This window comes from Lonchura striata, chromosome 1 (assembly GCF_050655825.1).
Source record: "Lonchura striata isolate lonStrDom1 chromosome 1, ASM5065582v1, whole genome shotgun sequence".
Lineage (NCBI taxonomy): Eukaryota > Metazoa > Chordata > Aves > Passeriformes > Estrildidae > Lonchura > Lonchura striata.
In genome coordinates this window covers 119152485-119177219 of record NC_140703.1, presented here as the reverse complement: position 1 = coordinate 119177219, position 24735 = coordinate 119152485, and the positions used below count along the sequence as shown (strand labels likewise).

Genomic DNA, 24735 nt, shown 5'->3' with positions numbered 1-24735 from the left:
ATATGCACAAGGTTATGACTGCTTCACACACACAGCACTCCTTCGGCTTACACGCAAACCCACCCTCGCTCTCATCTCAACCGCTCCGCTAAGCCCTGGCCGCCGACGCTCGGTCGTGACGCTCCTCGGGAACGTGGCTCCCGGGAGACTCCCAAAAATTCCTCCTGCCTGACGAAAACCTCGGTCCCGGGGCGGTCGGCGCCCTAACTTTGGCGATGAACGTCGCCTCGCTGACCGGCCGGGACCGAGGAAAAAAAAACCCAGCCGGGGGGAAAAAAAAAAAACCCCCCGGCTGGGGATTTTTTATTCTAAATTTAAAAATGAGTGGCAAAACCTGAAAGGCAATATGCACAAGGTTATGACTGCTTCACACACACAGCACTCCTTCGGCTTACACGCAAACCCACCCTCGCTCTCATCTCAACCGCTCCGCTAAGCCCTGGCCGCCGACGCTCGGTCGTGACGCTCCTCGGGAACGTGGCTCCCGGGAGACTCCCAAAAATTCCTCCTGCCTGACGAAAACCTCGGTCCCGGGGCGGTCGGCGCCCTAACTTTGGCGATGAACGTCGCCTCGCTGACCGGCCGGGACCGAGGAAAAAAAAACCCAGCCGGGGGGAAAAAAAAAAAAACCCCCCGGCTGGGGATTTTTTATTCTAAATTTAAAAATGAGTGGCAAAACCTGAAAGGCAATATGCACAAGGTTATGACTGCTTCACACACACAGCACTCCTTCGGCTTACACGCAAACCCACCCTCGCTCTCATCTCAACCGCTCCGCTAAGCCCTGGCCGCCGACGCTCGGTCGTGACGCTCCTCGGGAACGTGGCTCCCGGGAGACTCCCAAAAATTCCTCCTGCCTGACGAAAACCTCGGTCCCGGGGCGGTCGGCGCCCTAACTTTGGCGATGAACGTCGCCTCGCTGACCGGCCGGGACCGAGGAAAAAAAAACCCAGCCGGGGGGAAAAAAAAAAAAACCCCCCGGCTGGGGATTTTTTATTCTAAATTTAAAAATGAGTGGAAAAACCTGAAAGGCAATATGCACAAGGTTATGACTGCTTCACACACACAGCACTCCTTCGGCTTACACGCAAACCCACCCTCGCTCTCATCTCAACCGCTCCGCTAAGCCCTGGCCGCCGACGCTCGGTCGTGACGCTCCTCGGGAACGTGGCTCCCGGGAGACTCCCAAAAATTCCTCCTGCCTGACGAAAACCTCGGTCCCGGGGCGGTAGGCGCCCCAACTTTGGCGATGAACGTCGCCTCGCTGACCGGCCGGGACCGAGGAAAAAAAAACCCAGCCGGGGGGAAAAAAAAAAAACCCCCCGGCTGGGGATTTTTTATTCTAAATTTAAAAATGAGTGGAAAAACCTGAAAGGCAATACACACAAGGTTATAACTGCTGCAGACACACAGCTGCAGACACAAGTACACACAAACCCTTACAGACAGACACAGACAATCGCACTCTCACACATTCTTCTGCTGACAGGCTGGCTGCCACCCTTACGTGAAAGAATACGCTGAAGAATATGCTTTAAACGCATCTTCTGACCGCAGCTCCTCGATGTCGAATGGTAGATTCCAGGAAATCCTGTAGGCACCCGGCGACCTATGAGACAAGGGGAGGCGGTCAATGACTGACTATCTGAGAGCTAGGAGCTACACAGACTCTAGGCCCATCGCTGTTGTACCCGAAACCCCGTAGAGGACAGATGAATGGCAAAGTTTTATAACTGCTCTACCTAAGCGTAACTACGTGGCCGGGCAAGGCAGCTCCGATCCTAATTGGCACAACAGAGGTGCATACAACATAAGCCAACGTTAGGTACATACAGTATAAGCGCAAACAACATAAGCCAAGGTAGGTACATACAGTATAAGCGCAAACAACATAAGCCAACGTTAGGTACATACAGTATAAGCGCAAACAACATAAGCCAAGGTAGGTACATACAGTATAAGCGCAAACAACATAAGCCAACGTTAGGTACATACAGTATAAGCGCAAACAACATAAGCCAAGGTAGGTACATACAGTATAAGCGCAAACAACATAAGCCAACGTTAGGTACATACAGTATAAGCGCAAACAACATAAGCCAAGGTAGGTACATACAGTATAAGCGCAAACAACATAAGCCAACGTTAGGTACATACAGTATAAGCGCAAACAACATAAGCCAAGGTAGGTACATACAGTATAAGCGCAAACAACACAAGCCAACATTAGGTACATACAGTATAAGCGCAAACAACATAAGCCAACGTTAGGTACATACAGTATAAGCGCAAACAACATAAGCCAACCTAGGTAGGTGTAACATGCGCGTGTACGATATAAGCCGATGTAGGTAGGCGCGACATAAGCTGACGGAGATAAGAGATAAGTGAGGACTTGATACAATTCTCCAGAAGACTAATTTTTAAGCCCTATATCCTTTGAGAAGGCAGATGCTACAGAACTACTGTGGTCAGGTGATGAGGGGCTAATAAGCTCTGTACGGAAGTCCAAGAGAAAGGCTACCAAAACTGAGAATGAAGATGAATGAGAACATCTCGTGTACATCTTTCGGTCCCAAAAAAGTAAATATGTAAAGATGCCGGAATAATTGATATCCGGAAAGGTATGTGAGCAAAATATGGCCGATACGGCAAAAAAATGATGCTGCTAAAGCATGGAGATGTAACAAAGACCTATGACACAGACAACGGGACACGGACACAGACAACGGGACACGGACACAAGTGGAAACTGCCTGGCAATTTCATCTTATGGACCCAAGATTCCTAAGCCAAGATGAGCCATGGGCTGATGATGCCAAAGGAAAGAGAGCCCTAGGGCAATAGCACTTGATGATGATGTGTAACTCCTTTCAAGATGTTAGTGCCAAAGCACTTAAGAGGAAGCCTAAGAAGCTCAGTAGGCCTAGAGAAGGAAGAAATGACTACGGGGTGACCGTGGCTATAGCTGCGGACGTGAAGGCGTGCTCCTATGGTGAAGAGATCCACGACGACGTCGAGAGTCGAAGAAGGCCGCCGATGCGAACGTCACGAGAACGCGGATAGGGATCGGAACTGCCCTGCCCGGCGACGACTCTGGGGGGGCTGAGGAGAAACCCTCTCCCTTTGCTCCCGAGGGGCCCGTCCCACTATGGGCCTCTTCTCTGAGCTAACATCAAATAGCCTCCTGTGCTAGTAAAGGTTTTCCCCCCCAGCTCCCACCTACTGGCCCCAGCACTTAGCTTTTGCAAGATGACCGGATGGAATCCCATGTCAGTTGGATGTGGACGGCAAGACGTTCTGTGCATCAGCTTCGGTGCTCCCGTTTCCAAACTTCAGCTACGCTCCTCCTCAGGGTACCTAAGACAAAACGGAAAATTCAACTAGTGCACACAAAAAGAGAAATCCCCGAAACTCTGACACACCGCTGCCCCGGCTCACCTGAAATCTCAGTTTGACTCCACCGGCTGCCTGGAGGATACCTGGAAAACAAAAAGGTACACGCTTAAACATGCTGCTGCATAACGGTCACCTGTGAGTCACCGTGCCTAAATGCCAACTCACCCGCTCGCCTCTGTTCCTTCACACAGCTCGGGCAGCGACAGCACCTGCAAAAACACAAAGCAAAAAAAACCCACACTGAGAAACTGTGAAAACAACATCCCCCTGACCTGAAAAATACACACACCCAGACCTTACACTTGAACCCACCTGGCCTTCGACATCCGGACCGAAGACATCTTGCAAGACGACTGCCTAAAATAAAACAAAGGAACCAAGAATGGATGCTTAGAATTGCACCAGAAATTGAGACCTGATTCAGAACAACTCCTTCTGTCCACTGCTCACCTGGCACACTTGGCCTTGACTGCTGCCGTCTGCCTGGACCTCCTAAAAATAAAGGCAAAGAACACTGTGGTAACACATTCACCATTTAGGCTTCCCCTGCAAATGCAAACAATGACTGACCCGCTCATGGCAACACCCTCCCCCAGGACTGGGGCCCTCTGCCGCAGATTTGAACTGCCAGCATCTGAAAGGAACTTAAGACTAGTGTCAAACAGCTGCAGGAAAATTTAGCTGCAGCAAAAAGTTATATGAATATCCCCATACAATCTAGAGCCCAACTACACCCTGCATTACAAATTTCAAGTCCCCAGGACTTGTGCTATTACAGGCTATGCAACAGGGCAGAGCAGCTCCGGGAAAAATACGTGCAGACACCCGTGACACAGGACAGGGAGAGCTTTTGAGGAGAAAAAAGGACTGAGAGATGCAAAGATAATAGGGTGCACCAGAGACAAGTGACAGGACACACACAGGAACTGCTCTGCCCTGAGCACCTCAGCATTGTGGTCAAAACAGACACTTTCCCTTTAGGTGGCTGAAGGAGACACTTCTTGGACATCCTCTTATCCAAAACTGACGCAAAAACCCCTTCTAGGAAGTCCTAACTCAGCACCCACTTCCATCCCCTCTGTGGGTCATAACCCTCAACTTATCTTGCACGCAGCAAATGCCTGTTGGGTCCAGAAGACGGCCATGGGCCGGTCTGCTAAGTTCCAGCTGTCACCTCTTGGTCTGCCGAGAGAGAGAAAACTAAACATCAGTGCACGGTCTTAGCAGCACATCGGCTAAAACCTGGTAAATCTGTTACTCACCATCCTCCTCAGAATGCCTGGGTTCCTGGCCTGCACACTTCAAGCGTGCTTGGACTCTGATGCCATCATCGCAGGGGACACCTAGGTTAAGTGGAGACAAGACAACATGGCATTGCTGAAACATGAGAGTACTGGGCTGTGGTCCTTTGCTCAAATTACAAACATGTTATGGCAAACTCCTGATACAATCTAAAGCCCAACTACACCCGGCATTACCAATTTCAAGTCCCCAGGACTTGCGCTATTACAGGCTATGCAGCAGGGCAGAGCAGCTCCGGGAAAAATATGTGCAGACACCCGTGACACAAGACAGGGACAGAGAGCTTCTGAAGAGAAGAAAGGACTGAGAGATCAAAAGAACACAGAGTGCACCAGAGACAAGTGACAGGACACACACCGGAACTGCTCTGCCCTGAGCACCTCAGCACTGTGGTCAAAACAGACACTTTCCCTTTAGGTGGCCTAAGGAGATGCTTCTTGCACATCCCTGTCTCCAAAATTGACACAAAAACCCCTTCTAGAAAGTCCCAACCCAGCACCCCTCTTTCATCCCCTCTGTGGGTCATAACCCTCCACTTATCTTGTACGCAGCTGCGGATGCAAATCCCTCTTGAGTGTAGAAGGTGGCCATCTGCCTGTCTGCTAAGTTCCAGCTGTCACCTCTGGGTCTGCCAAGACAAAGAAAACTAAACATCAGTGCACGGTCTGAACAGCACATCGGCCAAAAACTTGTAATTCTGCTACTCACCGTTCTCCTCAGAATGCCCGGGTTCTTGGCCTGCACGCTTCAGACGTGCTTGGATTCCGACGCCGTCATTGCAGGGTACGCCTAGGTTAAGTGGAGACAAGGCGACATGACATTGCTGAAACATGACTGTACTCTCACACCCCCCTCCCTACCTCCCGGACTCACCGCAACTCCGCAGCCATTCCTCAGGGCTGCTCAGATGGGACCTTGAAATGCAGGATTGGAAGGCTCCGTCACAGGGTCCTGTAATGCTTCCAGAGAGATCCAAAGTGCATGAAACCTGATCCATCAGCTGGTTGGTGACAGAGTTATGCATACTCCGAGTCGATTCCCTAAAGCACACAAACAAGAATGGATGCTTAGAGTCACACCAAAAACGGAAAGCTTAGCAAGAACAACTGCTTTGGTCCACTGCTCACCTGGCACACTTGGCCTTGACTGCTGCTATCTGCCTGGACCTCCTAAAAATAAAGGCAAAGAACACAGCTGTAACACGGTCACCATTTAAGCTGCCCCTGCAAATGCAGACAATGACTGACCTGCTCATGGGAAAATCTCCACACAAGACTGGGGCCCTCTGCCACTGATTTGGACTGTCTGCATCTGAAAGGAAGTTAGCACTAGTGTCAAATGGCTGCAAGACAACTTAGCAGAACCAAACATGTTATGTCAATATCCTAATACAATCTAGAGCCCAACTGCACCCAGCATTACAAATTTCAAGTCCCCAGGACTTGCGCTATTACAGGCTATGCAGCAGGGCAGATCAGCTCCGGGAAAAATACGTGCAGACACCCGTGACACAGGACAGGGAGAGAGAGCTTTTGTGGAGAAGAAAGGACTGAGAGACCCAAAGATCACAGAGTGCACCAGAGGCAAGTGACAGGACACACACCGGAACTGCTCTGCCCTGAGCACCTCAGCACTGTGGTCAAAACAGACACTTTTCCTTTAGCTGGCCTAAGGGGACGCTTCTTGCACATCCCCGCTCCCAAAGCTGATTCAAAAGATCCTCCCAGCACACCCTCTTTCATCCCTCTATGGGTCTGAGCCCTATACTTATCTCTTGGGCATCTGGGGATGACGATCCATGTCGCATGTGAATGGAGGCTGCCTCGCCTGCAGGGAATGTCTTATGGTCACCGGGCTGTGGTCCCGTGCTCAGCTACAATCGAGAACACCAAACATCACTGCATGATCTTAGCTGCACAATGGACAAAACCCAGCAATCCTGCTACTCACCGTTCTCCTAAGAATGCTCGGGCTGTGCGCTTTGGCCAGGCTCAGAGGCTGCCACCGTCATCGCAGGGTCTGCCTGGGTTAAGAAGAGACATAGTGACTCAGCATTGCTGAAACCTAAGAGGACCTTGGCTCCCCCTCCCTACCTCGGCGACTCACCGCAACTCCTCAGCCATTGCCAATGGCTCCCTGGATGCCATCGTGAAATACAAAATTTCAAGGCTTCATCTCAGAGTCCTGAAATACTTCCAGAGGGCTCACAAGCACAGGAAATCCAGGCCATCGGCTGTCGGTCACAAAGGCTTGGCATACTCTGAGTGGATTCCCTAAAGCACACAAACAAGAATGGATGCTTACAGTTGAATCAAAAAGTAAAAGCTGAGCAAGAACAACTGCTTTGGTCCACTGCTCACCTGGCACACTTGGCCTTGACTGCTGCTGTCTGCCTGGACCTCCTAAAAATAAAGGTAAAGAGCACCGCTGTAATACAGTCACCATTTAAGCATCCCCTGCGAATGCAAACAATGACTGACCTGCTCATGGAAACACCCTCCCCCAGGACTGAGGCCCTCTTCCACAGATTTGAATTGTCTGCATCTGAAAGGAAGTTAGGACTAAAGTCAAACGGCTGCAAGACAACTTAGCAGAACCAAACATGTTATGTCAATATCCTAATACAATCTAGAGCCCAACTGCACCCGGCATTACAAATTTCAAGTCCCCAGGACTTGCGCTATTACAGGCTATGCAGCAGGGCAGATCAGCTCCGGGAAAAATATGTGCAGACACCCGTGACACAGGACAGGGAGAGAGAGCTTTTGAAGAGAAGAAAGGACTGAGAGATCAAAAGAACACAGAGTGCACCAGAGGCAAGTGACAGGACACACACCGGAACTGCTCTGCCCTGAGCACCTCAGCACTGTGGTCAAAACAGACACTTTTCCTTTAGGTGGCCTAAGGAGATGCTTCTTGCACATCCCTGTCTCCAAAATTGACACAAAAACCCCTTCTAGAAAGTCCCAACCCAGCACCCCTCTTTCATCCCCTCTGTGGGTCATAACCCTCCACTTATCTTGTACGCAGCTGCGGATGCAAATCCCTCTTGAGTGTAGAAGGTGGCCATCTGCCTGTCTGCTAAGTTCCAGCTGTCACCTCTGGGTCTGCCAAGACAAAGAAAACTAAATATCAGTGCACGGTCTGAACAGCACATCGGCCAAAAACTTGTAATTCTGCTACTCACCGTTCTCCTCAGAATGCCCGGGTTCTTGGCCTGCACGCTTCAGACGTGCTTGGATTCCGACGCCGTCATTGCAGGGTACGCCTAGGTTAAGTGGAGACAAGGCGACATGACATTGCTGAAACATGACTGTACTCTCACACCCCCCTCCCTACCTCCCGGACTCACCGCAACTCCGCAGCCATTCCTCAGGGCTGCTCAGATGGGACCTTGAAATGCAGGATTGGAAGGCTCCGTCACAGGGTCCTGTAATGCTTCCAGAGAGATCCAAAGTGCATGAAACCTGATCCATCAGCTGGTTGGTGACAGAGTTATGCATACTCCGAGTCGATTCCCTAAAGCACACAAACAAGAATGGATGCTTAGAGTCACACCAAAAACGGAAAGCTTAGCAAGAACAACTGCTTTGGTCCACTGCTCACCTGGCACACTTGGCCTTGACTGCTGCTATCTGCCTGGACTTCCTAAAAATAAAGGCAAAGAACACAGCTGTAACACGGTCACCATTTAAGCTGCCCCTGCAAATGCAGACAATGACTGACCTGCTCATGGGAAAATCTCCACACAAGACTGGGGCCCTCTGCCACTGATTTGGACTGTCTGCATCTGAAAGGAAGTTAGCACTAGTGTCAAATGGCTGCAAGACAACTTAGCAGAACCAAACATGTTATGTCAATATCCTAATACAATCTAGAGCCCAACTGCACCCAGCATTACAAATTTCAAGTCCCCAGGACTTGCGCTATTACAGGCTATGCAGCAGGGCAGATCAGCTCCGGGAAAAATACGTGCAGACACCCGTGACACAGGACAGGGAGAGAGAGCTTTTGTGGAGAAGAAAGGACTGAGAGACCCAAAGATCACAGAGTGCACCAGAGGCAAGTGACAGGACACACACCGGAACTGCTCTGCCCTGAGCACCTCAGCACTGTGGTCAAAACAGACACTTTTCCTTTAGCTGGCCTAAGGGGACGCTTCTTGCACATCCCCGCTCCCAAAGCTGATTCAAAAGATCCTCCCAGCACACCCTCTTTCATCCCTCTATGGGTCTGAGCCCTATACTTATCTCTTGGGCATCTGGGGATGACGATCCATGTCGCATGTGAATGGAGGCTGCCTCGCCTGCAGGGAATGTCCTATGGTCACCGGGCTGTGGTCCCGTGCTCAGCTACAATCGAGAACACCAAACATCACTGCAAGATCTTTAGCTGCACAATGGACAAAACCCAGCAATCCCGCTACTCACCGTTCTCCTAAGAATGCTCCGGCCGCTCACTTTGGCCAGGCTCGGAGTCTGCCACCGTCATCGCAGGGTCTGCCTGGGTTAAGAAGAGACAAAGTGACTCGGCATTGCTGAAACCTAAGAGGACCTTGGCTCCCCCTCCCTACCTCGGCGACTCACCGCAACTCCTCAGCCAGTGCCAAGGGCTACCTGGCAGCCATCGTGAAATACAAAATTTCAAGGCTTCATCTCAGAGTCCAGCAATACTTCCAGAAGGCTCACAAGCACAGGAAATCCAGGCCATCGGCTGTCGGTCAAAAAGGCTTGGCATACTCTGAGTCGATTCCTTAAAGCACACAAACAAGAATGGATGCTTACAGTTGAATCAAAAACTAAAAGCTGAGCAAGAAGTAAAAGCTGAGCAAAAACAACTGCTTTGGTCCACTGCTCACCTGGCACACTTGGCCTTGACTGCTGCTGTCTGCCTGGACCTCCTGAAAGTAAAGGCAAAGAACACTGCTGTAACACGATCACCATTGAGGCTGCCCCTGCAAATGCAAACAATGACTGACCTGCACATAGGAAAAACCACACCCAGGACTGGGGCTCTCTGCCACTGATTTCAGTTGTCAGCATCTGAAAGGAAGTTAGGACTAGTGTCAAATGGCTGCAGGACAACATAGCATCACCAAACATGTTATGTCTATCTCCCCATAAAATCTAGAGCCCAACTACATCCTGCATTAAAAATTTCAAGTCCCTAGGACTTGTGCTATTACAGGCTACGCAGCAGGGCAGAGCAGCTGCGGGACAAATACATGCAGACACCCGTGACACAGGACAGGGACAGAAAGCTTTTGAGGAGAAGAAAGGACCGAGAGACCCAAAGAACACACAGTGCACCAGAGACAATTGACAGGACACACACCGGAACTGTTCTGCCCTGAGCACCTCAGCACTGTGGTCAAAACAGACACTTTTCCTTTAGCTGGCCTAAGGGGACGCTTCTTGCACATCCCTGCCCCCAAAGCTGATCCTAAAGGCCCTCCCAGCACCCTACTTTAATCCCCTCTGTGGACCTTATCCCTATACTTATCTCTCAGGCATCTGGGGATGAGAATCCAATGGAGGCTGCCTCGCCTGCAGGGAATGTCCTATGGTCACCGGGCTGTGGTCCCGTGCTCAGCTACAATCGAGAACACCAAACATCACTGCATGATCTTAGCTGCACAATGGACAAAACCCAGCAATCCCGCTACTCACCGTTCTCCTAAGAATGCTCAGGCCGCTCACTTTTGCCAGGCTCGGAGGCTGCCACCGTCATCGCAGGATCTGCCTGGGTTAAGAAGAGACAAAGTGATTCGGCATTGCTGAAACCTAAGAGGACCTTGGCTCCCCCTCCCTACCTCGGCGACTCACCGCAACTCCTCAGCCATTGCCAAAGGCTACCTGGCTGCCATCGTGAAATACAAAATTTCAAGGCTTCATCTCAGAGTCCAGCAATACTTCCTGAAGGCTCACAAGCACAAGAAATCCAGGCCATCAGCTGTTGGGGACAGGGGCTTGGCATACTCTGAGTGGATTCCCTAAAGCACACAAACAAGAATGGATGCTTACAGTTGAATCAAAAAGTAAAAGCTGAGCAAAAACAACTGCTTTGGTCCACTGCTCACCTGGCACACTTGGCCTTGACTGCTGCTATCTGCCTGGACCTCCTGAAAATAAAGGCAAAGAACACTGCTGTAATACAGTCACCATTTAGGCTTCCCCTACAAATGCAAACAATGACTGACCTGCTCATGGAAACACCCTCCCCCAGGACTGGGGCCCTCTGCCACAGATTTGAATTGTCAGCATCTGAAAGGAAGTTAGGACTAGTGTCAAACGGCTGCAGGACAACTTAGCATCACCAAACATGTTATGGCAAACTCCTGATACAATCTAGAGCCCAACTACACCCGGCATTACAAATTTCAAGTCCCCAGGACTTGTGCTAATACAGGCTATGCAGCAGGGCAGAGCAGCTCCAGGAAAAATATGTGCAGACACCCGTGACACAGGACAGGGAGAGAGAGCTTTGGAGGAGAAAAAAGGACTGAGAGATGCAAAGATAATAGGGTGCACCAGAGACGAGTGACAGGACACACGCCATCGCTGCTCTGCCCTGAGCAGCTCAGCACTGAGATCAAAACAGACGCTTTCCCTTTAGGTGGCCTTAGGAGACGCTTCTTGGGCATCCCCATCTCCAAAATTGTCTCAAAAACCCCTCCTGGGGAGTCCCACCCGGCACCTCTCTTCCATTCCCTCTGTGGGTTGTAGCCCTGCACTTATCTTGCACGTATCAGGGGATGAAAATCCCCATCGGGTGCAGAAGGAAGACGCTGCTCCCATCTCCAGGCCCTGGCCCTAACTTATCTTTTGGATGACTGGTGATGTGAATCCACGTTGGACCTGAAATGAGTCTGGCTCAGAGGAGATAGCCTGTTAGCCTCTTAGTCTTCTAAAATAAAGAATGGGAAAATCAATGGTTGTGTTTAGTGCTATGTGGGCCGAATCTCAGCAAGTCAGTTACTTATCCTCTCCTGAGTGTGCCTGGGTGTTCAAGTCTCCGGCCTCATCCTCAGTCTAAGGTATGGCTGTTATGATGAGTGGCACGGGGGTTAGAGAGGCAAAGCTACATGGCATTTGTGTGAGTTCGGTGGAGGAGCTTGTGTGCCGTATGACACGTGGATGCCTCTGCTATGCTTGTGAAAAGCCTTGCAGATACGCACCGTTTCTCACCCTACTGCCTGCAAACCCCCACCGGGATAACTCCTAACTCGGTACCCTGCTTACTCTCCCTCTCCTAGTCACAATCCTCAACTCACCTGAAGCCGCCGTCTCACACATCATCTTTGACACAGTGCGGATGCCTTCTGCGTCGTGATGAATCTGCTGGAAAAATGTTGCGCTCGACACAAACTGCAATTACTGGAAGTTGCCCTCCTCCTAAAAAAAGAAGAAAAAAATCAGAAATTACAAAAGCACCTTACCAGCCCTGAATACTCAACCCCAAACTGTGAATTTAAATACTCCCTGTGTTCAACGTTGTTTTCTTTGCAGTATCTTCAAAGTCTCTGTTGCATTAGAAGCCCAAAAGCAGCTGCAGAGAACAAGCTAAGCTAAAGGAGCCTCTTCATCTGAATGAGAGGAGAGCTCTTACCCCAGCTGATCCCACTGAGGGAATGAAGCCCCTTGGGAAAGGCTGGGGTTAATATACCCCTGATTGGGCCCGCCTCTCGTTCCCGTGGCACCTGGGAAAAGGGAGGGGGCAAACCCCACAGTGTATAAAAGCCATCAGAGGAGCTGTGGCTATTTGGCTCCTCTGGCTTGAATTCAAGGAGAAGAAAGGGCTGGATATAGAAGAAAACTCTTCAGGGAAATGACAGCTCTTTCTTTTTTCTACAACTGCTTGGAGCAAAAGGGCAAAAAAACTGGTAAGAAATAAAACTTTGTTTTTAGGCAGCTTATCTAGATAAGTTGGGTGATTTGCTGTTAACTTATATAATTATTCCTCAGTGACTACTAAGTAGTACTCAACCTGAGACTAAGGGTGGAGAAAAATACTAATTATATGAACAGTTTAAGTTCTCCTTGGGGCTGCTAATTAGGACTAACTACATTATAAATAAAAATAAGAAAAACAATAGGCTCCTGGGCAACATAAAGGTTAAGTACGTGCTAGGCTTGCCTTTCTCTGAGGTACTTAGTCCTAGGGCACAGAAAGAAGTGCCCTGAAAAGTAGGTTTAAATGCTGAAAAAGCATCTTAGAAGAGCCTCCTTCAAATTAATCCCTTAAAATGAAGAAATGGGGAAGTTGCCTCCACTGAAATGGATACCATGGCAAATAAATGGCTTCCGCCCTTTAACTTAATCCCCTTGAATATTGGGAAAAGAGAGGCTTTCCTCAATTTAAATCTCTCCAGTTATGAAGACAGAGGGATTTTCCCCTCAATCCAAACCCTTAAGAAAGAGAGATAGCTGGGCTTCCCCCTCAATTTAAGCCTTAGGACAACAAAAAGGGTTACTCTTAATTCAAACCCATAAACAACATTGTCAAGGTTTTCCCCCCTCTATTTAAACTGGAAAATAATGGAATATGGGGATTCCCTGTCAATTACCACCCCTAACAGCATAGAAAAGGCAGGGACTCTTTCAAATGAGACCATTAAAATTGCAGGGGAAGTGCATTTCCTCATTATTTGAAAGCAAGAAATAATGGAAAAGGAAGTTTTTTCCCATACTTTAAACCCCTTGTCTCTCCATAACCCCTCTTTTTTCTGGGAGTGCTGTGGAAGGTTTTGGGGTTCTAGGGAGGGACTGACACAATAAAAGGGGAAAGTTGAAAGCTCTCCTATGGAACCCCACATGCTGCCCGGCCTGCTCAGGTGCTGCCCCTTGGCAAGAGGGCTCTGCCCTCTGCATTTTCTCAAAGGGATGCTCCGTGCCCGGGTGGGTCCGGCTGCTCCCCGGTCCCAGCTGGATGTTCCGACTGTAGCTCCTGGAGGGACGCTTGGGATACCCCTGTTAGCCCCTCTGGATTAGCAGCTCCCTGTGCAGGTGTGCGCAGGTAGCTGCACTAAAAGCAGCTGCTCACATAGGGAGCTGCTACACCTAAGAGTGGGGGAGAAGGTGAAGAAAGGTCCTGTGGGGTGTTCCCTCCCCTACACAGCCCATTGCCAGACCCTTAAACAATGGGGTGCCAGATTTTCATTGCCAAGATAATTAACAATCTTTCCCCTGGCCAAACAGGAATTGTGCTACCAAAATTGAAAACAGTGAATGATTTCTCACAGACCACAGCTGCCAACACCAGGAATACTTGCTGCCCTTGGAGAGCAGCACACCTCCAGTGAAGAGACATCAACACACAGAGAGGGTGAGGTTGGTTTTATAGGGAAAAAGGGCAGAGGTTGGATCACGAGGTCTGTGGCTGCAAGTGACATTCTACATCATTTTGTTCTGAATGGCACAGGATTTATCCTGGAGCAAAACTGCTCCCACCAAGAATTCTGCCTGCCCCGGAAGTGACAAGCACCTCCTTAAAATTGAAACCAGGAAGTGTAGAGGGTGAGCCATGTTTCACAGAGAATAGGGCCAGTGACAGAGTCCAAGACCCAGGGGCCATGAAAGAAGGGCCGCCCACTGAAAATCTGAATGCAGAAGGATGTGTTGTGGACCCAAGCTGCCCTGATGTTAATCAGGGGTTACCTTAAACATCCCAAGCACAACTCGCAAACTGACATCAGGAACCTGCACTGGTGAGTTTTCTTTCCCAGGCTAAAAGTCTGGAATTAGCACTCAGGACCCCCTGGCCCTGGGTGGGCAGCTGACTGCAACAAATATGACCATCGAAGAATATCTCCCAGACCCCATCTGCCCCCACCTCAAACTTGTACTGCCCTGATAGTCCCAATGGAGCCCTAAAAACTGACATCAGGAACCTGGACTGGTGTGTTTTCTTTCCAAGGGAAAAGGGCAGGAGTATGTGCCCAGGGGCTCCTGGCCTTGAGCAAGAACGTGACTTCAAAAACTCCAATCATCGAAGGATGTATCCCAGAACACAGCTGTCCCCACCTCAAACTTGCACTGCCCTGACAGTCCCATGGGAGCACTACAAGCTGCCATCAGGAACCGGAACTGGTGAGTTTTCTTTCCCAGGAAAAAGAGCTGGAATAAGAGCACAGGACCCCCTGGCCTTGGGCAGGCACCTGACTGCAACAAATACGAATATGGAAGGATATCACCCAGACACCATCTCCTCCAACCTCAAAGTTGTGCTGCCCTGACAGTCCCAAGGGAGCCCTGCAAACTGACATTAGGAACCTGGACTGGTGAGTTTTCTTTCCTAGGGAAAAGGGCCGGAGTATGTGCTCAGGGATCCCTGAGCATGAGCTGGCACAGAACTACAAAAACTCCAATCATCGAAGGATGCATCCCAGAACAAAGTTGTCCCCATCTCAGACTTGCACTGCCCTGATAGTCCCATGGGAGCACTACAAACCGACATCAAGAAACTGGACTTTGAGTATTCTTTCCCAGGGTAAAGGGCCAGAGTATGTGCCCAGAGGTCCCTGCCCCTGAGCTGGCACCTGACTTCAAAACATCGAAACACTGAAGGATGCATCCCAGCACAAAGCTGTCCCCACCTCTAACTTGCAGTGCTCCGAGAGTCACAAGGGAGCCCTACAAACTGACATCAGGAACCTGGACTGGTGAGTTTTCTTTCCCAGGGAAAAGGGCCAGAGTATGTGCTCAGGGATACCTGGGCCTGAGCTGGCACCTTATTTCAAAAATTAAAATCATCAAAGAATGTATCCCAGAACGAAGTTGTCCCCACCTCAAACTTGTGCTGCCCGTACTGTGCCAAGGGAGACCTACAAACTGACATCAGGAACTTGGACTGGTGAGCTTTCTTTCCCAGGGAAAAAGTCTGGAATTGGCGCACAGGTCCCCTGACCCTGGGTGGACGCCTGACTGCAAAAATAAGAAGATCAAAGGATATCTCCGAGACTTCATCTGCCCCCACCTCAAACTTGCACTGCCCTGAGAGTCCCAAGGGAGCCCTACAAACTGACATCAGGATCCTGGACTGGTGAGTTTCCTTTTCAGGGAAAAAGGCTGGAATTAGAACAAAGGTCCCCCTGGCCTTGGGCAGGCACCTGACTGCAACACATAAGAACATCAAAGGATATCTCCGGGACTTCATCTGCCCCAAAATGTAACTTGTGCTGCCCTGAGAGTCCCAAGGGAGCCCTACAAACTGACATCAGGATCCTGGACTGGTGAGTTTCCTTTTCAGGGAAAAGGGCTGTAATTAGAGCAAAGGTCCCCCTGGCCTTGGGCAGGCGCCTGACTGCAACTCATAAGAACATCAAAGGATATCTCTGAGACTTCATCTGCCCCCACCTCAAACTTGCGCTGCCCTGAGAGTCCCAAGGGAGCCCTACAAACTGACATCAGGAACCTGGACTGGTGAGTTTTCTTTCCAGGGAAAAGTCTGGGAAATGTGCCCAGGGGCCCCCAGCCCTGGGTGGGCACCTGAATGCAAAAAGTCAAAACATCGAAGGATGCATCCCAGAACAAAGCTGTCCCCACCTCAAACTTGTGTTGCCAGTACAGTGCCAAGGGAGACCTACAAACTGACATTAGGAACATGGACTGGTGAGTTTTCTTTCCAGGGAAAAGGCTGGGAAATGTGCCCAAGGGCCCCCGGCCCTGGGTGGGCACCTGAATGCAAAAAATCAAAACATCGAAGGATGCATCCCAGAACAAAGCTGTCTCCACCTCAAACTTGCGCTGCCCTGAGAGTCCCAGGGAAGCCCTACAAACAGACATCAGGAACCTGGACTTGTGAGTTTCCTTTTCAGGGAAAAGGGCTGGAATTAGAGCAAAGGTCCCACTGGCCTTGGGCAGGCGCCTCACTGCAACTCATAAGAACATCAAAGGATATCCCCGAGACTTCATCTGCCCCCACCTCAAACTTGCGCTGCCCTGAGAGTCCCAAGGGAGCCCTACGAACTGACATCAGGAACCTGGACTGGTGAGTTTTCTTTCCAGGGAAAAGGCTGGGAAATGTGCCCAGGTGCCCCAGGCCCTGAGCTGGCACCTCACTCCAAAACCTCCAAACATCAAAGGATGCATCCCAGAACAAAGCTGTCCCAGCCTCAAACTTGTGCTGCCCTGACAGTCCCAAGGGAGCCCTACAAACTGACATCAGGAACCTGGACTGGTGAGTTTCCTTTTCAGGGAAAAGGGCTGGAATTAGAGCAAAGGTCCACCTGGCCTTGGGCAGGCGCCTGACTGCAACTCATAAGAACATCAAAGGATATCTCCGAGACTTCATCTGCCCCCACCTCAAACTTGCGCTGCCCTGACAGTCCCAATGCTTCCCTAGAAACTGACATCAGGAACCTGGACTGCTATGTTTCCTTTCCCAGGGAAAAGGCTGGAATTTGCGCTCAGGTCCCCTGACCCCGGGTGGGAGTCTGCCTGCAACAAATAGGAACATCAAAGAATATCTCCCAGAACGAAGTTGTCCCCACCTCAAACTTGTGCTGCCCGTCCCGTGCCAAGGGAGACCTACAAACTGACATCAGGAACCTGCACTGGTGAGCTTTCTTTCCCAGGGAAAAAGTCTGAAATTGGCGCACAGGTCCCCTGACCCCGGCGGGGCGCCTGACTGCAAAAATAAGAACATCAAAGGATATCTCCGAGACTTCATCTGTCCCCACCTCAAACTTGTGTTGCCAGTACAGTGCCAAGGGAGACCTACAAACTGACATTAGGAACATGGACTGGTGAGTTTTCTTTCCAGGGAAAAGGCTGGGAAATGTGCCCAAGGGCCCCCGGCCCTGGGTGGGCACCTGAATGCAAATAATCAAAACATCGAAGGATGCATCCCAGAACAAAGCTGTCTCCACCTCAAACTTGCGCTGCCCTGAGAGTCCCAAGGAAGCCCTACAAACAGACATCAGGAACCTGGACTTGTGAGTTTCCTTTTCAGGGAAAAGGGCTGGAATTAGAGCAAAGGTCCCACTGGCCTTGGGCAGGCGCCTCACTGCAACTCATAAGAACATCAAAGGATATCCCCGAGACTTCATCTGCCCCCACCTCAAACTTGCGCTGCCCTGAGAGTCCCAAGGGAGCCCTACGAACTGACATCAGGAACCTGGACTGGTGAGTTTTCTTTCCAGGGAAAAGGCTGGGAAATGTGCCCAGGTGCCCCAGGCCCTGAGCTGGCACCTCACTCCAAAACCTCAAAACATCAAAGGATGCATCCCAGAACAAAGCTGTCCCGGCCTCAAACTTCTGCTGCCCTGACAGTCCCAAGGGAGCCCTACAAACTGACATCAGGAACCTGGACTGGTGAGTTTCCTTTTCAGGGAAAAGGGCTGGAATTAGAGCAAAGGTCCACCTGGCCTTGGGCAGGCGCCTGACTGCAACTCATAAGAACATCAAAGGATATCTCCGAGACTTCATCTGCCCCCACCTCAAACTTGCGCTGCCCTGACAGTCCCAATGCTTCCCTAGAAACTGACATCAGGAACCTGGACTGCTATGTTTCCTTTCCCAGGGAAAAGGCTGGAATTTGCGCTCAGGTCCCCTGACCCCGGGTGGGAGTCTGCCTGCAACAAATAGGAACATCAAAGAATATCTCCCAGAACGAAGTTGTCCCCACCTCAAACTTGTGCTGCCCGTCCCGTGCCAAGGGAGACCTACAAACTGACATCAGGAACCTGCACTGGTGAGCTTTCTTTCCCAGGGAAAAAGTCTGAAATTGGCGCACAGGTCCCCTGACCCCGGCTGGGCGCCTGACTGCAAAAATAAGAACATCAAAGGATATCTCCGAGACTTCATCTGCCCCCACCTCAAACTTGCGCCGCCCTGACAGTCCCAAGGGTGCCCTACAAACTGACATCAGGAACCTGGACTGGTGAGTTTTCTTTCCAGGGAAAAGGCTGGGAAATGTGCCCAGGGGCCCCTGGCCCTGAGCTCCCGCCTCACTCCAAAAACTCCAAACATCGAAGGATGCATCCCAGAACAAATCTGTCCCCACCTCAAACTTGTGCTGCCAGTACAGTGCCAAGGGAGCCCTACAAACTGACATCAGGAACCTGGACTGGTGAGTTTTCTTTCCAGGGAAAAGGCTGGGAAATGTGCCCAGGGGCCCCTGGCCCTGAGCTGGCGCCTCACTCCAAAAACTCCAAACATTGAAGGATGCATCCCAGAACAAAGCTGTCCCCACCTCAAACTTGCGCTGCCCTGAGAGTCCCAAGGGAGATCTACAAACTGACATCAGGAACCTGGACTGGTGAGTTTCCTTTTCAGGGAAAAGGGCTGGAATTAGAGCAAAGGTTCCCCTGGCCTTGGGCAGGCGCCTGACTGTAACATATAAGAACATCAAAGGATATCTTAGAGCCTTCATCTGCCCCCACCTCAAACTTGCGCTGCCCTGAGAGTCCCAAGGGAGCCCTACAAACTGACATCAGGAACCTGGACTGGTGAGTTTTCTTTCCAGGGAAAAGGCTGGGAAATGTGCCCAGGTGCCCCAGGCCCTGAGCTGGCCCCTCACTCCAAAAACTCCAAATATCGAAGGATGCATCCCAGAACAAAGCTGTCCCCACCTCAAATTTGTGCTGCCAGTACAGTGCCAAGGGAGACCTACAAACTGACATCAGCAACCTGGCCTGGTGAGTTTTCTTTCCAGGGAAAAGTCTGGGAAATGTGCCCAGGGTCCCCCGGCCCTGGGTGGGCACCTGAATGCAAAAAATCAAAACATCGAAGGATGCATCCCAGAACAAAGCTGTCCCCACCTCAAACTTGCGCTGCCCTGACAGTCCCAATGCTTCCCTAGAAACTGACATCAGGAACCTGGACTGCTATGTTACCTTTTCAGGGAAAAGGCTGGAATTTGCGCTCAGGTCCCCTGACCCCGGGTGGGAGTCTGACTGCAACAAATAGGAACATCAAAGAATATCTCCCAGAACGAAGTTGTCCCCACCTCAAACTTGTGCTGCCCGTCCCGTGCCAAGGCAGACCTACAAACTGACATCAGGAACCTGGACGGGTGAGCTTTCTTTCCCAGGGAAAAAGTCTGGAATTGGCGCACAGGTCCCCTGACCCCGGCTGGGCGCCTGACTGCAAAAATAAGAAGATCAAAGGATATCTCCGAGACTTCATCTGCCCCCACCTCAAACTTGCGCTGTCCTGAGAGTCCCAAGGGAGCCCTACAAACTGACATCAGGAACCTGGACTGGTGAGTTTTCTTTCCAGGGAAAAGGCTGGGAAATGTGCCCAGGGGCCCCTGGCCCTGAGCTGGCGCCTCACTCCAAAAACTCCAAACATCGAAGGATGCATCCCAGAACAAATCTGTCCCCGCCTCAAACTTGCGCTGCCCTGACAGTTCCAATGGTTCCCTAGAAACTGACATCAGGAACCTGGACTGGTGAGTTTTCTTTCCAGGGAAAAGGGCTGGAATTAGCGCACAGGACCCCCTGACCCCGGGTGGAAGGCTGACTGCAACAAATAGGAACATCAAAGAATATCTCCCAGAACGAAGTTGTCCCCACCTCAAACTTGTGCTGCCCGTCCCGTGCCAAGGCAGACCTACAAACTGACATCAGGAACCTGGACGGGTGAGCTTTCCTTCCCAGGGAAAAAGTCTGGAATTGGCGCACACGGTCCCCTGACCCCGGGTGGGCGCCTGACTGCAAAAATAAGAACATCAAAGGATATCTCCGAGACTTCATCTGCCCCCACCTCAAACTTGCACTGCCCTGAGAATCCCAAGGGAGCCCTACAAACTGACATTAGGAACCTGGACTGGTGAGTTTTCTTTCCAGGGAAAAGGGCTGGAATTAGCGCACAGGACCCCCTGACCCCGGGTGGAAGGCTGACTGCAACAAATAGGAACATCAAAGAATATATCCCAGAACAAAGCTGTCCCCACCTCAAATTTGTGCTGCCACTACAGTGCCAAGGGAGACCTACAAACTGACATCAGGAACCTGAACTCGTGAGTTTTCTTTCCCCAGGAAAATGGCCAAAGTATGTGCCCAGGGGCCCCTGGCCCTGAGCTAGCGCCTGAATGCAAAAACTACAAACATCGAAGGATGCATCCCAGAACAAAGCTGTCCCCACCTCAAACTTGCGCTGCCCTGAGAGTCCCAAGGAAGCCCTACAGACTGACATCAGGAACCTGGCCTGGTGAGTTTCCTTTTCAGGGAAAAAGGCTGGAATTAGAACAAAGGTCCCCCTGGCCTTGGGCAGGCACCTGACTGCAACACATAAGAACATCAAAGGATATCTCCGGGACTTCATCTGCCCCAAAATGTAACTTGTGCTGCCCTGAGAGTCCCAAGGGAGCCCTACAAACTGACATCAGGATCCTGGACTGGTGAGTTTCCTTTTCAGGGAAAAGGGCTGGAATTAGAGCAAAGGTCCCCCTGGCCTTGGGCAGGCGCCTGACTGCAACTCATAAGAACATCAAAGGATATCTCCGAGACTTCATCTGCCCCCACCTCAAACTTGCGCTGCCCTGAGAGTCCCAAGGGAGCCCTACAAACTGACATCAGGAACCTGGACTGGTGAGTTTTCTTTCCAGGGAAAAGGCTGGGAAATGTGCCCAGGGGCCCCTGGCCCTGAGCTCCCGCCTCACTCCAAAAACTCCAAACATCGAAGGATGTATCCCAGAACAAATCTGTCCCCACCTCAAACTTGTGTTGCCAGTACAGTGCCAAGGGAGACCTACAAACTGACATTAGGAACATGGACTGGTGAGTTTTCTTTCCAGGGAAACGGCTGGGAAATGTACCCAAGGGCCCCCGGCCCTGGGTGGGCACCTGAATGCAAAAAATCAAAACATCGAAGGATGCATCCCAGAACAAAGCTGTCTCCACCTCAAACTTGCGCTGCCCTGAGAGTCCCAAGGAAGCCCTACAAACAGACATCAGGAACCTGGACTTGTGAGTTTCCTTTTCAGGGAAAAGGGCTGGAATTAGAGCAAAGGTCCCACTGGCCTTGGGCAGGCGCCGGACTGCAACTCATAAGAACATCAAAGGATATCTCCGTGACGTCATCTGCCCCCACCTCAAACTTGCGCTGCCCTGACAGTCCCAATGCTTCCCTAGAAACTGACATCAGGAACCTGGACTGCTATGTTTCCTTTCCCAGGGAAAAGGCTGGAATTTGCGCTCAGGTCCCCTGACCCCGGGTGGGAGTCTGCCTGCAACAAATAGGAACATCAAAGAATATCTCCCAGAACGAAGTTGTCCCCACCTCAAACTTGTACTGCCCGTCCCGTGCCAAGGGAGACCTACAAACTGACATCAGGAACCTGAACTCGTGAGTTTTCTTTCCCCGGGAAAATGGCCAAAGTATGTGCCCAGGGGCCCCTGGCCCTGATCTAGCGCCTGAATGCAAAAACTACAAACATCGAAGGATGCATCGCAGAACAAAGCTGTCCCCACCTCAAACTTGCACTGCCCTGAGAGTCCCAAGGAAGCCCTACAGACTGACATCAGGAACCTGGACTGGTGAGTTTCCTTTTCAGGGAAAAGGGCTGGAATTAGAGCAAAGGTCCCCCTGGCCTTGGGCAGGCGCCTGACTGCAACTCATAAGAACATCAAAGGATATCTCCGAGACTTCATCTGCCCCCACCTCAAACTTGCGCTGCCCTGAGAGTCCCAAGGGAGCCCTACAAACTGATATCAGGAACCTGGACTGGTGAGTTTTCTTTCCAGGGAAAAGGCTGGAAAATATGCCCAGGTGCCCCAGGCCCTGAGCTGGCACCTCACTCCAGAAACTCCAAACATCAAAGGATGCATCCCAGAACAAAGCTGTCCCCGCCTCAAACTTGCGCTGCCCTGACAGTTCCAATGGTTCCCTAGAAACTGACATCAGGAACCTGGCCTGGTGAGTTTCCTTTTCAGGGAAAAAGGCTGGAATTAGAACAAAGGTCCCCCTGGCCTTGGGCAGGCACCTGACTGCAACACATAAGAACATCAAAGGATATCTCCGGGACTTCATCTGCCCCAAAATGTAACTTGTGCTGCCCTGAGAGTCCCAAGGGAGCCCTACAAACTGACATCAGGATCCTGGACTGGTGAGTTTCCTTTTCAGGGAAAAGGGCTGGAATTAGAGCAAAGGTCCCCCTGGCCTTGGGCAGGCGCCTGACTGCAACTCATAAGAACATCAAAGGATATCTCCGAGACTTCATCTGCCCCCACCTCAAACTTGCGCTGCCCTGAGAGTCCCAAGGGAGCCCTACAAACTGACATCAGGAACCTGGACTGGTGAGTTTTCTTTCCAGGGAAAAGGCTGGGAAATGTGCCCAGGTGCCCCTGGCCCTGAGCTGGCGCCTCACTCCAAAAACTCCAAACATCGAAGGATGCATCCCAGAACAAAGCTGTCCCCACCTCAAACTTGTGTTGCCAGTACAGTGCCAAGGGAGACCTACAAACTGACATTAGGAACATGGACTGGTGAGTTTTCTTTCCAGGGAAAAGGCTGGGAAATGTACCCAAGGGCCCCCGGCCCTGGGTGGGCACCTGAATGCAAAAAATCAAAACATCGAAGGATGCATCCCAGAACAAAGCTGTCTCCACCTCAAACTTCTGCTGCCCTGACAGTCCCAAGGGAGCCCTACAAACTGACATCAGGAACCTGGACTGGTGAGTTTCCTTTTCAGGGAAAAGGGCTGGAATTAGAGCAAAGGTCCACCTGGCCTTGGGCAGGCGCCTGACTGCAACTCATAAGAACATCAAAGGATATCTCCGAGACTTCATCTGCCCCCACCTCAAACTTGTGCTGCCCTGACAGTCCCAATGCTTCCCTAGAAACTGACATCAGGAACCTGGACTGCTATGTTTCCTTTCCCAGGGAAAAGGCTGGAATTTGCGCTCAGGTCCCCTGACCCCGGGTGGGAGTCTGCCTGCAACAAATAGGAACATCAAAGAATATCTCCCAGAACGAAGTTGTCCCCACCTCAAACTTGTGCTGCCCGTCCCGTGCCAAGGGAGACCTACAAACTGACATCAGGAACCTGCACTGGTGAGCTTTCTTTCCCAGGGAAAAAGTCTGGAATTGGCGCACAGGTCCCCTGCCCCCGGCTGGGCGCCTGACTGCAAAAATAAGAAGATCAAAGGATATCTCCGAGACTTCATCTGCCCCCACCTCAAACTTGCGCCGCCCTGACAGTCCCAAGGGAGCCCTACAAACTGACATCAGGAACCTGGACTGGTGAGTTTTCTTTCCAGGGAAAAGGCTGGGAAATGTGCCCAGGGGCCCCTGGCCCTGAGCTGGCGCCTCACTCCAAAAACTCCAAACATTGAAGGATGCATCCCAGAACAAAGCTGTCCCCACCTCAAACTTGCGCTGCCCTGAGAGTCCCAAGGGAGACCTACAAACTGACATCAGGAACCTGGACTGGTGAGTTTCCTTTTCAGGGAAAAGGGCTGGAATTAGAGCAAAGGTCCCCCTGGCCTTGGGCAGGCGCCTGACTGTAACATATAAGAACATCAAAGGATATCTTAGAGACTTCATCTGCCCCCACCTCAAACTTGCGCTGCCCTGAGAGTCCCAAGGGAGCCCTACAAACTGACATCAGGAACCTGGACTGGTGAGTTTTCTTTCCAGGGAAAAGGCTGGGAAATGTGCCCAGGTGCCCCAGGCCCTGAGCTGGCCCCTCACTCCAAAAACTCCAAATATCGAAGGATGCATCCCAGAACAAAGCTATCCCCACCTCAAATTTGTGCTGCCAGTACAGTGCCAAGGGAGACCTACAAACTGACATCAGCAACCTGGCCTGGTGAGTTTTCTTTCCAGGGAAAAGTCTGGGAAATGTGCCCAGGGGCCCCCGGCCCTGGGTGGGCACCTGAATGCAAAAAATCAAAACATCGAAGGATGCATCCCAGAACAAAGCTGTCCCCACCTCAAACTTGCGCTGCCCTGACAGTCCCAATGCTTCCCTAGAAACTGACATCAGGAACCTGGACTGCTATGTTACCTTTTCAGGGAAAAGGCTGGAATTTGCGCTCAGGTCCCCTGACCTCGGGTGGGAGTCTGACTGCAACAAATAGGAACATCA

General features: G+C 51.0%; 1 protein-coding gene across 10 annotated transcripts; it reads right to left on the bottom strand.

Annotated features, from left to right (window-relative positions):
• Window positions 1–272: 272 nt before the first annotated feature.
• LOC144247178 (uncharacterized) lies at window positions 273–13735 on the bottom strand. Of its 10 annotated transcripts, XM_085588280.1 has the most exons (7): window positions 9680–13735; window positions 9560–9601; window positions 9288–9453; window positions 5949–9204; window positions 5829–5870; window positions 5575–5741; window positions 273–5490 (listed from the first exon to the last, which is right to left on the bottom strand). In XM_085588280.1, the coding sequence occupies exons 4-7, from the start codon at window positions 5954–5956 to the stop codon at window positions 5402–5404; spliced, it is 306 nt and encodes a 101-aa protein (XP_085444406.1). In that variant the 5' UTR covers window positions 5957–9204; window positions 9288–9453; window positions 9560–9601; window positions 9680–13735; the 3' UTR covers window positions 273–5401. The 10 variants fall into 10 exon arrangements, 1 of the variants encoding a protein (XP_085444406.1); XR_014957517.1 differs by having other exon boundaries at window positions 273–3360; window positions 3442–3482; window positions 3565–9204; XR_014957514.1 differs by having other exon boundaries at window positions 273–9204; window positions 9680–10693; window positions 10781–10822; window positions 10901–13735.
• Between the last annotated feature and the right edge of the window lie 11000 nt (window positions 13736–24735).